The 17,723-nt window shown below is 41.7% G+C and overlaps 1 protein-coding gene across 2 annotated transcripts in view; it reads right to left on the reverse strand.

Moving 5' to 3' along the window:
* Positions 1 to 3,027: 3,027 nt before the first annotated feature.
* Positions 3,028 to 17,723, reverse strand: part of LOC122539812 (oxysterol-binding protein-related protein 7-like) — a 93,767-nt gene continuing 79,071 nt past the window's right edge. Inside the window, exons 20-23 of one of the 2 annotated variants that reach the window (XM_043674875.1) lie at positions 15,718 to 15,862; positions 12,493 to 12,619; positions 10,099 to 10,245; positions 3,028 to 9,001 (exon numbers count right to left, since the gene is read on the reverse strand). In XM_043674875.1, the coding sequence (XP_043530810.1) occupies positions 8,893 to 9,001; positions 10,099 to 10,245; positions 12,493 to 12,619; positions 15,718 to 15,862 (528 nt within the window). In that variant the 3' untranslated portion in view covers positions 3,028 to 8,892. The remainder of the gene's footprint in view (positions 9,002 to 10,098; positions 10,246 to 12,492; positions 12,620 to 15,717; positions 15,863 to 17,723) is intronic. The other variant, XM_043674876.1, reaches the window with a different exon arrangement.

Here is a 17,723-nt window from a genome sequence, read left to right on the forward strand (position 1 = left end):
ATTCTAAATTCTCCTTTCTTTTGTTGTATTTTAATTATAGTTTGTGATTTTTGAGAAGAATTGTAGCTCAGGTTGAGATTTAGGTTGCATGTTTGCTCACTGATCTGAAAACAAAGCTATCCGTTCAATCTCTGAGAGAGAACTGGAAATGAAGTCAGCCACCACAACAGACCAAGGCACATAGCTAGCGGGACAGAACACCAGCACATCAATGGAGGCTCACCTAGCATGGTGATGAAACGTCTGAAAATGAATCTTCCAGCTCAGTGAGTAAACTTACAACCTTTAACTAGAGTGTTGGATTAAATTGTGCTTTGCATAACGTTGAATAGTTTGACCAATCAAATTGCATCTGGAACACGGAACTTTAGGGTCTAGCTTACCTTCTTAAGATATTTTGTGGGGATCTGGTCTGGTCCATAACAGCACACACCATCCTGACTTGGAACTATATATTCCAGAATGTTACCCCAAACACCACACCCCACCCCCTCCAAAACTTTACGATGTGCCTACACCACAGTCCTGTAGCTGGTTCATGGAAGCAGCTCAGCACCACTTTCAAGGGCAATTAGAGATGGACAATAAATGATGGTCTAGCCTGCAACACCTACAGCCTGTGAACAAATACTGAAAAAAAAACACGCTCCAACTGAATGGCAGAACAGGTTTGAAGTGCCCAATGGAATTCTCCTGGCTCCACGTTTTGCAAATTGATTATCAAAAGTGTATTTTATCTAAAAGTAGATTTACATTGAGGGTCTGAATGATCCACTATGGTGCCAAGTATTCCCTGTTAGAAACAGGTGCATGTTACAGTAAAAGTTAGCCATATTGAGCAGCTTTCCTTAATTATACTTATTTTGTGGACCCATTGTCATCAGAACTCCTAGTGTGGTGACAAGAGGCCATTCAGTCTGTTGAATTTGTGCAGGCCCTTTAGAGGGGCAGTGTGGTCACTTCAGGAAGATCTGAGTGAGGTAAATAGTGTGATTGATATATTTTTAAAATATCATTTATTGCAAGTTAGAGTTCTTGGAATCGGGATTAGTGAGAAACAGGCTTTTTTAAAAGCCTAACTAAGTATTGCTGAAATCTTTGCTGATTTGTTTTAAAACAATTTGTGTACATTAGGGTTTTACAACCAAACAAGATAAATCAGCTCCAGTTTAGAAGGTTAGCAGAAAATATTTAGACTTCAGGGAAATACCCACGTCTTAGAGATGCTTTCATTTAGTTTGACTTTGAGTTTTGAACAGTACTGTGGTATACTTTGAAGATGCTTGCATAGACCAATACTCATCAGAAGGATAGAGTTATGCCAGAGCAAGGCATTACCCCAAAGTGTTGTGATAAAACCCTGAAGAGGTTACTTAAAGCCAAGTATGTTTAAGCTCAGATACACAAGAGCTCCACGATGAAGTTATCTGCTGCTTCAGTTTATACGTTAAAGTCACAAGTGACTTAAACTTGAGGTATTAAAAACATGGACTCTGGTGTGGCAGCACTGTATGAATAATGCTTGTGTGTTTGGTACCAGTATTATGTTTGGATTAATAGGATTACACTTTTACTGTGTTGAAAATCCTTGAATTGGTATTTTAAATGAATAATTTGTTTTTTTTTCCATTTTACTTCATTTGTTAATAAGCTTTGTTTCACTGTTTAAGCTAAATCTGCAGCATTGCATGCATACAATTCAGAGAGAGACCATCATGCTAAAACAAAACATATTAAAATATGATCCATTAAGCCAGGTTTCTGGCTGGGATTTGACAGGTCCAGGAATATCATCAGCTTGGATCATAACGGAACCAGTCGGAATGTATGTGTTCAGTGCAGAAAGCTGAAGAATGGAGAATGAAAGCTAATCCAGCACATCACTTTGAATTGCTCCCTCTCCCCACATATTTTATACATCTATAGGGTAAAAGGGAGTGGGACAGAAATATCACAAATACTTTTGAATCTGAGGCAGTACCATGTATTTAATAAACATTTTTTGAAGGTGCCAAGTACAAGGTTTCAATAAGTTATTAAACATTTTGTCAGATAATGCTCAAACGAAGGATTTAATTTTCTTTTGATACAAATTAGGTATAAGCAAAACACCTGATTATGCAAGACCCGTTTGCATATTGCATTCATCATTTACCCAAATCATACAAAGATTTTCCAAAATTCATAAGTTAGAGTAAATTACATCTCTCTGCCATAAACTCCAGACTTACTAGAACATTTCAAAATGAGTACTACTTGTTGTTTCCATGCCTGGATCAGTCCAGTTATCCCACTCTTAAATTTCAACAGTGCATCAGTGAACTTAGCGAAAATGTCAGTCATAAGTGTGTGATAGCGATTCCATACTTAGAAATGGGTAATGGATTTTCATTTCAGTGGAAGCACAGATTGCTGCAGTCAGTAAGTGCCTGATTTACACTGGCGCCTGTACGAATAGGCTTGGAAAATGAGAAATGCAACAGAAGGACAGTGAAGATGATGTTTATTAAAAAAAAAGTTTCCATTCCTCAGCGACAAAGTCAAAAGTCACAACACCAGATTATGGTCCAACAAGTTTATTTGAAATCGCAAGCTTTCGGAGCGCTGCTCCTTTGTCACCTGAAGGAGCAGCACTCCAAAAGCTTGTGATTTCAAATAACCCTGTCGGACTATAACCTGCTATCATGCTACTTCTGACTTTGTCCACCCCAGCACTTCCAGATTACTCTCAGTGATGGGGGAAAAAAAAAGGTGCTGCATAAGTGGTAACCAGGCACGTGCCTTTAAACGTAGCTGCTCAGAGCTGCCCCTCATGTCGTTATTATTGATCCCTGTTCAGAAAGCATGTGTGTGTGTGTGTGTGGAGGCGGTGGTTGATTGAGAATGCTCCTCACAGCTCTTGATATGTTTTCAGTGATATGGTTACTCTGGAGATTTATTATACTGCAGGGACTGTAGTGACTGAGTCAGTGGAACCTGTCCATCACATGCTTAATTAACTGGAGTGCAATTTATGCTTGCATACATTCTGTAGGAGAACAGAGTTCAAAGGGTCGAATGATTCTTACACATTCAATGTTTTCTTGTAAAAATAAATTAGAAAGTAAATGTAAATTGCTGAAAAGACCCTGCTTCCATAAAGGGAAACACAGTTTGAATCTCATCACTGGAAAGCTAGGAGCTCCCTGAATCAGGGGAAGTGATTATCAAACTCCATTCTCCACCCCATATAATGGAGTCCCCAGCCAGGAAATCAAACAAAAGAGTTACTCTTCTTTGCAACGGTGACAGGAAATCTAGTTGCAGGAGTAACACAGGCAATTCTTAGCTCCCAGTGACATTAGAAAGTAAAAGCTTTGCCCACCCCTCCCCAGCTTGACCTGATATCATGATAACAAGTATGAGATGATGAAGTTGGCAATACAGTGAAATAATAGTGATCCCAGTCCAGCTGGGACTGTGGAAGGGTCACCTTTGAAAGCAAATACATTATAATTGAAAAAAATATAGTTTGTCATGTCAGAGAGACCCATTGTTTGAGCTTGCGGTCATTAGGGAGTGTGGGAAGATCAATGGGCAGTGGTCAGAAAGATCTAGGGGAGCTGTGTGCATAGCGGTTTGCTTCTTTCAACAAGAACACACACTGGGATGACTACAACAGTGCAAACGGTACTCAGTTTACTGGAGTGGTGAACCACGTCATAGTCGACTGGATTTTCACAACAAATTCACTGATTCTGGCATTAAACCAAAAAAAAGTTTCCAACTACAGCAGTGAGCAAGGCACAGAAACAAGTGATTTAAATACTTCCCTGCAGTCATTATCCTGGGAAACATAACATTGAAAAAAAAAAGTGTCCAAAATCAAATCTGCTTTATGTGTGAGTTTTCCCCCATTGTGGAACCTATACGTTCCACAATCTCTAACATTACACAAACTCTGGGTGGACAGGGTGGTAGAGCAGGGGTAGATTGCTAATGGTTTTAGCCAACTAATATAGAAACAAAACAAATCCTAATGTTTTTATTGTTAATGTGGACTTGGAAAAGCAGAGCTTTTAAAGAATGGAGATAACATATTTGGCCAAGATATTAAAAGCAGCCTAAAATTTAGACAGACTTTTCTTCTTTGGTAGTGTACGTAGCTCCATTTTAACTGCTTGCATGTCATGAGCACCTGATGAGAAGTCTTAGATCCAGCTAAATTACTATTGCTCTCATTAACAGAATTGTCATCACCAGAGAAGAATAATGAGGCAAGTGTGCAATGATAGCAACAGAAACCATCTTTAATCCACTTGGATATTGAAAACCAAACTACCGAAGAACTAAAGGAGTTGTGATCAAGGTCAATGGCAATGGCAGGGAAAAGAAAACAAGTAGCGTGGCATGTAGAACTCACTGCTAATGTGGTTCTGGTTTTGTACAGTGCCACCAACTCTATTTATCCCAGTAGACTTCTTGAGAGACAGACAACAAACGCAGATCAATGACTGCTAGTTCATCAGGCCAGGGAACATTTAAAAGAGGAGGTAAGTATTTCTTTACTCACAGGGTGGTCACTACCTGGATTCAGATTACCATATTGAAAGATTGATCCAGTCCAGGTAGCTGATAATCCTTTCACAAATGAAGAAGTATAAAGCAAACAAATTTCCATCATTTAAACTCGGTCAATGATCCTAGATACCATCCCCAAGCTGAAAGTCAGCCTTCATATCGGGGGGGGTGGGGGGATTTTTCTCCTGTCAAAACTGGCCATATTGTCAGGAAGTTAAACTGAATGACTGGTAACATCATAAAGGTTAAGGGTTTTTGTTAAATCCACTTCCATTTTCAGGCCTGGAGTGATTATTGGTTTTGGTCTGTACACCACAAGTCTCAGTTCACACATTGTGCAGATTTGATTTTGGTAGTTTTAACAAATCTCACTAGATTATAAAGGAATTCATATCTCAAAATATTACAGAAGTGATGGGAGCAGAAAATGGATTCCAATAATTATTTCAGGAATTATCAATTCGATCATCATACCTCAGTAAATAAAAAAATGGAAGATCATGTGTTCTGATAGGGCTGTAGAGTGCCTGCCTGCAGACATAACATCCCACTTTACAGGTATAAATACCAGCTTTATACAACAGTAGAAAGATCAGACAGCAATTACACCAACAAATGGTAAAAATGATGAACATTTCCACACTCCATTAACAGTTTCGGAAAAGACCCCCAACATGTTCAGGTTGGATACTATGATATGGACAGACCATCTGTGCAAAAGTAAACCCTTCACAACCATTACCAGAGGCAAGTCGGGTCAGCCAATGTTCATTTAGTTTTCTCTCTCTTTTTATTCACCACTACACTTGACTCGCTTGAAAGCAAGAACTGTGAAGGGACTTAACCTTCTCCACTAGCTCCCCGACTCGGCAAAGCTCCAATTCAACATTTGGCTTTTTGCTTCTCTTTTCAGCTCTACAATAAAAATTCTGCAAGTGTATCACAAAACAAGATTTTCTTCATTCATCGTCATGATGTTCAAGATTGTCCAGCAAGCAGTGATGAAAATGATAGGGGAGGAAGAGGGAGAAAAAAGGATTCTTTCCTTTTTAAAAAATCGAGTGAGACAGTTGGGCTTATTTACTGCAATGGTCTGATATGCTAATGTGTACAATTGGAGAACAAGCTTAGAGACCACTGCCAAACTCCTTCCATCCCATCCTTTTGTCACATGGGGATAGCATTCTGCAGATGCAAGGCAGACCTGCAAACCCAGCCAAGTGAACATTGCTCATATACAGGCCATAGGTAACCAGCATCTTCAGAATGTATTACCGTGGGGTGCCCTGCACAATCTGCAAAGGCATCTGGGAGGATGGACTGGGGAGCAATCCTCAGCATGAATCCAGTTGATTCCACTCCCAAGCCAATCCTAAGAATAGAGAGGAAGACTCGAGCATCCTGCCAGTTTAGCTGGCTCAGGGGTAGCTTTTCTTTTCCCAACAAAACATTAAAGATTAAAACCTATTCAAGACAAACAAATTAATAAAAAAAATTTCCATTAAGATGTAAGTGCCTAAACTGAAGGCAAGAATTGCATGTGCTTAAGGCCATAGAAATGATCTCATGAAAAATAAAATACTAGCCATTTAAAATCTCTTACTGTCCTATAAATGATAGAGTTATGAGCACTAGACCCAGCAATTAAGCAGGATATCAATACATCGTTAACTGCAAATGTACACACACAATATATTGGAAAGTATTTTAGATGTGCAAGACCTTGCCATAACACACAGAATGTAGTTTAGAACAGTCAATTTCACAGAGTCTATTGCTGCTTAACAATCATTCACCGTGTTTATGCTATAACTGCCTTCTACCCTGATTTTGGTTAAGAAAAGCTCAGTTTTGCCAATCTAATCAGCAGACTGATGTCCATTGTGACCTCACTGGATACCACATTTAATCAGATAGCTGCAAGATTGTGATAGCTTTTTCACATGGGTCCCATTAAATTTCAAGCAGGGCCTCACGGTAGCACTGATGTGTAGATCATGAGCAAGCTATATATTCTGGTGATGCGTTGAGAGCATCTGTTGCTTGCTTTCCCTCCCTTTGCTGGCCTTCCTCAATGTCAAGATCAGAAAATTGTAGTTGCACACGAGGATCTTCATAGCCACACATGAACAAATTTGTGGTGGAATAATCCCTGATCTTTGGAAGCCATGGCAGAAATGTTAAGCCACTTGGGAATTTTGCCACATTAAAGAGATTGCAACAAGTTAGCAAGCACCTAGCCTGTAATATATGCATTCATGGGTCTCTCAAAGCAGGGCTGCATTATATTGCAATTGGGAAACACGTCAGCAGACTTAGGAGACGTTAGACACGTCTTACAGGATGAAACCACAATGACTTACAGGTTCCAAACCCTTCTCAGGAACGCAAACACAGCTAATGGCAGCACCGCTTGGAGCTCAGGAAATACCATGGATTGTAAAACTGCAGACTGCCGTGAGCCCCACACATCTGTACAACTCAGCAATTAAATCTCTTAGGATTGCCACCAAGCAAGTTGCTGCTATGAAAGCAGGGCAGATTGTGGGGCCTGGCATAAACAAGCAGAGGATGAAACTGCTTCCAACAATTACACAGCCTTCACAACAGAAATAAGATGAAGCAGCACCAGGCACCCTTCAGGCATACTTTATTTTGATTATATTCCTTTCGCCCTCACTTCGGCATTGACATTATCCTCAAACATGGCTCTGTAGAACTGGCAGGATATTATGGATCGTAACTGATGCAAAATTACTTTTGTAACTTTTCTATGTGCTTCATTATTACATCTCAAAAAAATACTCAGATGTCCAACTGTGTTAAGTTATGCCTAAGGTTAGCCTTGAAATACAATCCAGTCAGGGCAGTAACCTTGCTGCTCAACCTCTACAGCGTCAATATAAAATGCTGTTGCCCTCTGCAGTCTGTCCTGGTTCATCAGGCAATAGAACTGTATCCATAATTCCCTCAAAAAGAACCATCCATCTGCACGTTCCCTCCCTTCTGATCCTTCTCTCTAGTTTAGGATTCCCAGATAAAGCACTGCCCTCGGAGTGTGCTCTGCGATACCTCTCTGTTTACATTTAAAGAAATGGCAAATGTAAATTGTTGGTGGAATGATTAATCTAAAGACAGAATGATGGTGGTGGTGGGGGGGGGGTGGTGATTAGGAGCGTTTTGAAAAAAGTGCTGTTATCCTATCTCAGTGCTTTTAATACCTTTTAAAGAAATTTCAAATAACTTTCTGTGCAAGTATTTTGAAAGATTGAAAATAATCTGTAACAAAGCACAGATAATTAACTTTAGTAAGTCCCCTTTTCATAATAGAAAACTCATGGTCTGCCCTGCAGCTGATGCGACTCTGATTACTCCCTGGGGATTTGGCAGATTTAGACAACAGAAGGACACAGCATCACACTCGCTGACATTTTCCAGTGAGTTCGTTCCTGCAAATGTGCAACCTCTTCAGGCAGGAAGAGAAAGTGACCTTTTAAACCAATACCGCGATACTGAAGGGCTGAATGCTTATATTCAAAGTTGTGTGGTGCACCATTTTAAAGTTTACCTGTCTACAGAGATGAGGGTGGAATTGTTTGAGAAAGCAAACTTCACAGCCAAGTGTTCAGGTGCATTGTCAGCTCTCAGGGACTGGGGAGAATACCATAGCTTTTCTTGAAGAAAGAAAACGCTGTTTCCATATTCCAGACCTAACCTCAACCCAATGAAAAATGTGCTGGCTCCAAGCAGAGACCTTCTGAAAGGCAGTGGGCAAACCAATCAGGCCTTGAAAAGCAGTGGCGTTAATTGTAAAGTGAAAATTTCTCCTCCAGGACCAGCATTAATTATGAAGACGACTTTTCGAAAAAACAAAACAAAAAAAGGTGTTGAGCTTTTCTTATAAACTAAAATCAGACATAAAACAAAGAATTGAGTAAAACACCAGATTATTTTACATGGAACACAATGTACTACTTCCAAAGGAAAAATGACAATTGGAGTTTTGACAAGGACAGATATGGACAGGTCACAATTGAGACAGGTGTTGTATAGCAAGTGCAGGCAACCTTGCATTGTTTCTCTAAATAATGCACTGTTTGAGATAACTGGAGGAGACACACCTACTCCACTTGCTTTGTTATAGAGCAGGAAGAGGACATTGTTTTGCGCCTGGCACACTTTTTTCGCCTCAGACAGCTGTGCTGGTCAACTGTGCTCTCTTCATATAAAACGTAAGGCACACCCACTAAGAGGTAATTCAGAGAAGCAGGTTCTGGGGCAGAAGCACAAAGAGACACAGCAGTCTCGGATGTACAGCTTGTAACCGCACTCTCACCACAGCACCGGATTGTCCAGCTTCGAGAATCCAGGATTCTTCCTCAGTTCCCAGTAGGTTCCGTTGCTCACCCAGGATTCTTTTCCACTGCTATCAACAATTTTCCTGGAAGGGAGACACAGCACAGTTTCGTTAGGAGTGTCTTGGCACCCAACGGCAATCGCAAGCTATTCAATGTGGTTTGTGTGCTTCGGAGTCAGAAGGCAATGGGTTCAAGTTGAAATAGAGGCAGGTTCTATAAGGCTGCAGCCCCCACAATGGGAAACGGAGGATCCAGGACACAGGTTCACCCCAGATTGAAACCCCATTCTGTTGGGATCATCCTGATCCACACCGACTGCCCAGTCAACCAAATGCCTGAGTCGTCCCAGTTGCTGTAACACTGACCTTTTACCTGCATGGTGCCGTCTGGGGTTAGCATCTCCAACTTTCATCCCATCACATGGTTGACCAGAAATCTCTCCCATTCTCATGGACTATCGTTTAGAATCAACAAACCAGAGTTCCTACAGTGCAGATAGAGGCTATTCAGCCCATCACGTCTGCACTGAACCCCTGAACAGCATTCCACCCACACCCCCTCCCGTAATCCCGCATTTACTGTGGTTAGTCTACCTATTGGACTCTACAGGGCAATTTAGCATGGACAATCCACCTAACCTGCACACTCTGGACTGTGGGAGGAAACCAAAGCACCCAGAGGAAACCCATGCAGATACAAGGAGAACGTGACAATCACCCAAACCCAGGTCCCTGGTGCCGTGAGGCAGCTGCGCTAACTACTGCGTTATTGTGCCACCCTACTGAATATGTTGGTAGGATATGAGAGTTGATCATTAACGAGATATCCACTTCATGCACTTTCCTTGGTCACTGAGTCCCAGAGTGGGATTTGAACCCAGATGTTCTGGTTCAGGGAGGCAGGAATGCCACCTGCTATACCACAAGTAGGGGGGGGGGAGGAAAGAGTGGGAAAGGAGGGGGGGTGGGGGGAGGAAAGAGATTCCCCAGTACAAAATCAAAATCAAACATGTCCTGATGTTGGTGCACAGCCACCCCTCCTCAGTCCCAGTTTCTAAGACAATCTGCCCCAGGGCTAAGGTCTTGACGCAGTATCAGCAGTTTGTGATGTTGCAACCCACTGCGTGTTCAAAAGGAGGAGAACTAGCAAAGACTGGCCTCCATAACTCCTCCCAACTTACGTAAAGAAGCGTGACAAGTACGTCATGTTGTTCTCCTCCATGATCCTCCTCCTGTCTCTCTGCAGCTGCTCAATTCTTTGTTTATGAACTTCTGCTGCCTCAGTATTCCCCTCCTCCAGGTACCTGTGCAAGTTAAGATACAATACCCTGAAAGTATTTTCAGGTGGTGACTGGATAATACATTACTAGATTATTGGCAAGAGAGAAACGATACAGATAAACACAAGGCAAAGCGGTAAGAAAAAAATTCTCAACAATGAGAAAGGAGTCGACTTGTCAACCAATTGTTATCCTTTCCTCCTGCAGCAGAAATTGTTGCAATCATTTGCAAATTTGGTATTTGTCCTATCGAGTGCAAGTTGAAAAGACTCAACAATTAATTATTGCTGAAAAGAAAGACAACGATAAACCAAGGACACAGATGTTTAAGGTAATTGACAAAAGGTCAAGGATCAGATGAGGAGAACAATGTTCCTTACAAAAGATCAGGAGTGCACCATCTACAAGGGTGATGGAAGTAGATTACTAGGGAAAGTGGAAATATTTAGAGCCCTAGAGAAATAGCAGGGAAGTTGGTCTTTAATTGAGATGATGGGCCAAAAAGCCATGTTCTGTACTCCATCATTCCTAGCAAAACTGACGTCAAATCAGGGAGGTGATGGTCTAGTGGTATTACCACTAGACTATTAATCAAAAGATTCAGCTAAGGTTCTGGGAGTCTGGGTTCGAATCCTGTCATGGCTGGAATTAAATATCTCCCATGCAACTAATGTCAATTGTTTGGGAAAAATCCATCTGGTTTACTAATATCTTTCAGGGAAGGAAACGGTCATCCTCACCTAGTCTGGCCTGCAGTCCCACAGCAATGTGGCTGTCTCTCCACTGCCCTCTGAAACCTACCCTAGCAAGCCACAATTGTACCATTCGCAAAGCCTCAAAGAAATGAAACCAACAGACCAGGAGATATTGACCTAGGCACCAGTGAAGACAACCGCAGGATTAGTCCGGTTGAACCTGCAGTGCCCCTCAGCACTGGAATGGAAAACCCCTTGTTTCTGATTTGTTTTTAACTGTCTTTTCATTCTTCTCTGCAGGTCAGTTAGTTTAACATCTATAATTGGGACCTTTATCAGAATCTACTCAAATACAATGTCCCCTCCTCGCCAACTGATACAAATAACATTACAAAATCATTTTGGGTGAGAACTCAAAGGTTTACAAATAAAACCTTTCACCAGAAGGCAGCAATGCAATAATTTATTCATAGAAGGCAAGCAGATCGTCAGGATGAGTTAAATACAAACTGGCCTTGCGCTAACACAACAGAAGTCTTGAGATTCAGTGGGCAGTGACCCTCCCTCTTGACCAAAAGCTCCAGGTACAAGTCTCATTTGATGGCCACAGAAAGGGGGTCATGTGCAAACTTGTCAAATTCAGACATGGTGGATGGTAAGCTTGGGAGAACTTCTGGGTTAGCCAGAACCATCTGGTAGCTGCAGCATTATAGCCTCATCACATTAAAGACTCAATGGGCAGATTCTGGCCACGAGCAAGTGTCATCCTCATTCTAAGGGGCTATCACACACAAAGAGAAGATCTGCAATCATGGACAACAAAAACAAGTGATCATAGAGAAAAAAAACACCCAGGGTTGAATTTTGCACATACACCCAGCAATACATAGTGCATCAGGGATGAAAATTTGTTCTTTTGTTTTACAAAGGCAGATCGTTCAGATAGTCTGCCACACTGGGATGAAAGCACGAGAACTGGTGGCAGGGTCTAGTGGCGTTTGTATTTTCACAAGAGGGCTGGCTGCAAAGGATGTAAGCCACTGATCCCCAGAGACTTAAACAATCCAGGTCTTTTTCAATATATAATTTCAGTTACATCACACTGTAAACCTTTCTTATAAATTCTGTGTCATACAATCTTATACTCCACAACCACCAGAAGCAGCAGTGCTCTGAAAGCTAGTGCTTCCAAATAAACCTGTTAGACTATAACCTGGTGTTGTGAGATTTTTTAAAACTTTGTACAGATCCCCAGATCCATCTGTGACTTGGAGCATATTTAGTGGGGCCCAGAAACTACACTGAGATGTCAGCATGTGAAATCACTGAGGCACAAACCTTCCCATTTTGTGCACATTTTTGCTCTTATCCACTGAAACAGGAATTAATGTGCACAAACCAATTTTGTATCGATGCACCATCATCAGACAGAAGATTCTATGATTAAAATTTTAATTATCTTTCAGAGTGTCACAACATTACTCAGTTGAATATTTTATGACCAAGATATCAGTGGAGTTGAAGTTTACATGACGACTTTAGCAGTAACTATATATTAGTTCCAGAGCTGATGAAGGGTTTATTCAAAGCAATCCCCTACCTCTGGTCAGGTCGCAGGCGAGTATCAGTCAAGGGTAGGATTCGTTTAAGATCAGGAATCAATTCATTAAGTTCTCGTGCAAAAGTGGTGAAACCATAATAATTTTCGTGATCTTTCGGTATAGGATCTGAAAGGTGAAGAGAAAACCCCACCAGAAATTTCCATTAGGAATACAGTCAGGATAGAGTACTGTATGCTGGTTGTAATCAAGCTATTGAAACGACTGTTGTAAAAATCATAACTGCATCGTCACAACCTAAAACTCATTCAATCTAAAAAAGCTGATGGGTTTTATTTATTTAAAGTCCCACACAAGGCACAATATGCAACTCAAAACAGAAAATAATGGAGATTCAGCATAATGGAGTCACCAGCAACTGGGAAAAGACAGTTCAATGTTTTAAATGTGGACCTTTTAGCTGATGTAACATCCAGAATTAGCCCTTGCTTTTTTTATTTCATCATTTCCCTGTTGTTGATTGCATCATCAGTAAGGAGATGGTGGCAGTGGTCATGACTTTGAATTGATAACCAAGAACTACTCTGGTTTGGAGACATGCCAGCTGGTGGAACGGAGGGTGGTGGTACAGGGTTGTTTCTCAGGCTGGAAGTCTGTGCTGCAAGTGTTGGTGCAGGATCTGGTGCTTTTCGTCATTTACATAAATGATGTGGATGTGAATATGGGAGGTACAATTAGTAAGCTTGCAAATTACACCAAAATTGGCAGTGTAGTAGACAGTGAAGATTATTATCTCAGAGTACAACAGATAGATCGATGGGCTGAGTGGCAGGTGGAGTTTAATTTAGATAAATGCGAGGTGCTGCATTCTCATAGGCAAATCAGGGCAGGATTTAGACAGTTAAATGGTAAGGCCCTGGAAGCAGCGAGGTGCATGTGTGTGTTGTGCGTTCCTGAGCAAAAAAAAACCTTGGGGTGCAGGTGCAGGTTCTTAGTTCCTTGAAAGTGGAGTTAGGTGCAGACAGGGTAGCGAAGGCAGCATTTAGCATTCTTGCCTTCATTGGTCAGTGTATGGAGTATAGGAGTTGGGATGTACAAGACATTGGTGATGCCACTTTTGGAATACTGCATGCAATTCTGGTCATCCTGCTACAGAAGGATGTTGTTAAACTTGAATGGGCTCACAAAAGATACATAAAGCATGTGGCCATGATTGGAGGATTTAAGGTACAGGGAGAGTTTGAATAGGCCGGGGCTGTTTTCTCCAGAGCATCAGGGACTGAGGGGTGACCCGTAGGAGGTTTATAAAATCATGAGGGGCATGGATAGAATAAGTAGAGAAGGTATGGAAGTCCAAAACTAGTCGTCATAGGTTTAAGGTGAGAGGGGCAAGATTTAAAAAGGAACCGGAGAGGCAATGTTTTCACACAGAGGGTGTATGTGTATGGAATGAGTTGCCAGAGGAAATGGTAGAGGTTGGTATAGTTTCAACATTTCAGAGGCCGTCTGGATGGGTATAGGAATAGGAAGGGTTTAAGAGGGAGAGCAGTCAAATGCTGGCAAATGGAACTAGATCAATTGAGTTTTTCTGGTCTGTTTCCGTGCTGTATAATTCTACGACTATGAAAACCTGGTACTGAAAGCTAGTTCGAGTTTGTGAAGGGAAGGAAACGTCTCATCCTTACTCTGACCTGAACAGACTAGAAAGCCCTATCAATCAAGGGCTATTCGGGCAAGACATGCTGGCCTCATCAACAAAATCTGCATTCTGTGAAAAGTTACATTCTTAAATAGTCCCAGTCTGAAAGCTCTCCTCTCTGCATCTCACTTCTGACCTTTTAAGATATGGTTCAAAACCTTCTTTTGCCAAATGTTCATAAACTCACAGATGTTTACAGTAGAGGAGACCACTCAGCCCATCATTCCCTTGCCAGTCAAAGATCTGACTACACTAATTCCATTTTTCAGCTCTGGGCCCATAGCTTTGGAGAGTACAGCACACCAGGTGAGTATCTAATTACTGCTTAAATAGACTTCTGACTCAACCACCCTAGCCAGCAGTGAGTTTCAGATTCACACCACACACTGGGTGAAAACATTTCTCCTCAACACCCATCTTAGTCTCTACCTCTTACCATAAACCTGGTATTGACTCCTCTAGTAATGGAGAAAGTGCCTCTTATTCACCTTATCTATGCTAGTCATAATCTTCTACACCTCCATTAATCCCCCTCTCAGTCTTTGCTGCTTCAAGGAAAACAATCTCCCAGTCTATCCAATCAATCTTCATTGTTCAGACACTCCAGGCTAGGCAGCATTCTGGTAAATCTCCATTGCATCCTCTCCAGTGCAAATACATTCTTCCTAAAATGTGGTGACCAGAACTGCATACAGGATTTCAGTTGCAGCCTAACAGTTAAAGTCACGTTAAAGTTACAGTCCTTCCGCACCACAGGACTCCTCTCTGAGGCAGACAACTGGTGGTGGTTTAACAAAAGGGTCATCATGCCTCAGCAAGGTGGGTGAGGATGGGGGTGGTTGGGGAGGGTGGTGGTGGGTGGGGAAGAGGTTGAAAAAGAGCCTCCTTCCTAATAACCTCAGCTGCTGCAGGAATTGAAGCCACATTATTAGTCTCACTTTTTACCACACACCTGCCATCCAGCCAACCAACCTCCTTACTTTTGAATTCTGGGTCTTAGTTAAGTATCCCGTATGCCTTCTTAACCACTTCGGCTTCCTGCTTTGGTATTTTCAGGGATTGTTGATGTGCACATCAAGCGCCCACTGATCTTCAATATTTTCCAAGGTCTGACCATTCAGAGTGTAACTCCTTGCCTTGCTAGTGCACTTCAAAGACCCACTTTTAGAGATCTGAACAAAAGATTTGGCTGAGTTAAAATCAGATCCCTGTTGGTCCTTTCAGGTAGGTGCAAAAGATACCATGGCACAAGTAAAGCAGGGGATTTCCCTTTTGTGGTCTGGCCATAGCTCTGGCTCAATTAACACCTAAAACAGCTTATCGGTCATTACCACAATGACTCCTGTAGAAATTTGCTGCGTGCAAATTAGCTGCTGAGTTTCCTCTCCAACAAAGAGTGAATGGAGAAATTTCAGCTATGGCTGTCAAGAACTCTGAAACCATCAGATGTTGTGCCGAGTGCTATATAAATGCAAGATGTACCTTCTTTCATTAGCAATCACTCATCAGAGCATTTGTCCTAGATATGAAACAGCCCAGGGTAGGAGGTAAATGTAACATTGCTTACTTGGTTTCCAAATGCATTTAGCGGATTGTGGCCCACCACAGTAAAACCCCTCGTGCCATTTGCCAAACAGTTGATGGATGACTCTTCCACTCTGATCCATCACAGAGCCCTGAACCTCATTCACATTCGAACTCCAGTATTTGGTCTGAAAAGGTTTAGAGAGAGAAAGAAAGTGTAGCATCTGGGGATGAAGTTGTTATGAGATAATCTGCATGCGATGATACAACTGACCTCCAACATGCAGAGACTATAAGAATGAAAAGGACCATACTAGAGAGCAGTCATCAATATTGTGTACAGCAGTATGCAAATAAAATATCATTTAATGAAGTTTCATCCACCTGGACACACACATGACCATATACACTCCCCCATCATCCTGTTTCTATCCCTCATTTGCATCCGTTGTCAAATGCATTGTTCAAATCCATTTTTCAATCTCAATCACCACCACCCAATTTCTGAACAGTCAGTTCTACACGCTCAACACCTTCTACAGAAAGCAGTTTAAATTCAAACTGCTGAACAGACGTAGACAGAGCTCGTGCCTTTGCCCTCTGGTTAGAGTTTGGAATGAACAGGCAAGGGAGCGCAGTAAGAGAAACAGGGGGAAAGCAGCATTTGAAAGTCACAGTTCTCTGTTTCAATGCTGCTCCATTAGAATCCCTGTCCCAAACAGAAGCTTGACAACATTCTGGCAGAGCATCATGACAAGACATTCAGTTATCACAGATTAAGCATACAGTTTATATTTCCAAAGGAAAAATAAAGTGATTCAAATAGGTCCACCATAGAACACAATGCAGAACATGGTCATTTGATCCAGCATTCTGGATCAGTGGTGCTGGAAGAGGACAGCAATTCAGGCAGCATCCAAGGAGCTTCGAAATCGACGTTTCGGGCAAAAGCCCTTCTTGCCCGAAACGTCGATTTCGAAGCTCCTCGGATGCTGCCTGAATTGCTGTGCTCTTCCAGCACCACTGCTCCAGAATCTGGTTTCCAGCATCTGCAGTCATTGTTTTTACCATTTGATCCAGCAGTCCAGTGCTGGCTTGAGAAAGAGCAAACCAATTTGTCTCAGTCCCTTGTTCTTTGCCTAGAGCTCTGAAGAGTTAAATTAAAGAATTTATACAACTTCTCTTTGAAGGTCATTACTGAATAGAATTCCATTACATTTTTAAAAATTCATTCACGGGATGTGGCATTTATTGCCCTTTCCCAATTACCGAGAGGACAGTTAAGAGTCAGCCACATTGCTGTGGGTCTGGAATCACAAAGATCTGACTGAGTAAGAGTGAAAGATTTCTCTCTGACATTGGATGAACTAGGTGACAATTGATAGTGGTTACATGCTCACCACTAAACTGGCTTTTTATTCCACATTTTGAAAACCAAATTCAAATTCCACTGAACTCAGTGATTTAAATTCATACCCTGAGGATAATAGCTGGGGTTCAGGATTACAATAAAAGCAAATTACTGCAGATGCTGGAATCTGAAATCAAAAGAGAAAATGCTGGAAAATCTCAGCAGGTCTGGCAACATCTGTAAGGAGAGAAAAGAGCTGATGTTACGAGTCTAACTGACCCTTTGTCAAAGCCAAAAAAAAAGGGAGAAATAGGGAGGTATTTATACTGGGCTGAGAGAAGGTGAGTTATGGATTCAGAAGCAAAGGTAGCAATAAAGAGGTGACAATGACAGTGCATAGAGAGATTATAGGGAGATTAGAAGCTGTGAATGGCCAAGGCTGAAGCCAGTTCTATGTGATCAATAATGTGATCAAGGATAGTCAGCATGGTTTTGTGAAGGGCAGGTCGTGCCTCACAAACCTGATTGAATTCTTTGAGAAGGTGACTCAGGAGGTAGACGAGGGTAAAGCGGTAGATGTGGTGTATATGGATTCTAGTAAGGCGTTTGATAAGGTTCCCCATGGTAGGCAAAAAATACGGAGGTATGGCATTGAGGGCGAGTTGGAGGTTTGGATTAGGAATTGGCTGGCTGGAAGA

The sequence above is a fragment of the Chiloscyllium plagiosum genome, chromosome 33, assembly GCF_004010195.1.
Source record: "Chiloscyllium plagiosum isolate BGI_BamShark_2017 chromosome 33, ASM401019v2, whole genome shotgun sequence".
Classification (NCBI taxonomy): domain Eukaryota; kingdom Metazoa; phylum Chordata; class Chondrichthyes; order Orectolobiformes; family Hemiscylliidae; genus Chiloscyllium; species Chiloscyllium plagiosum.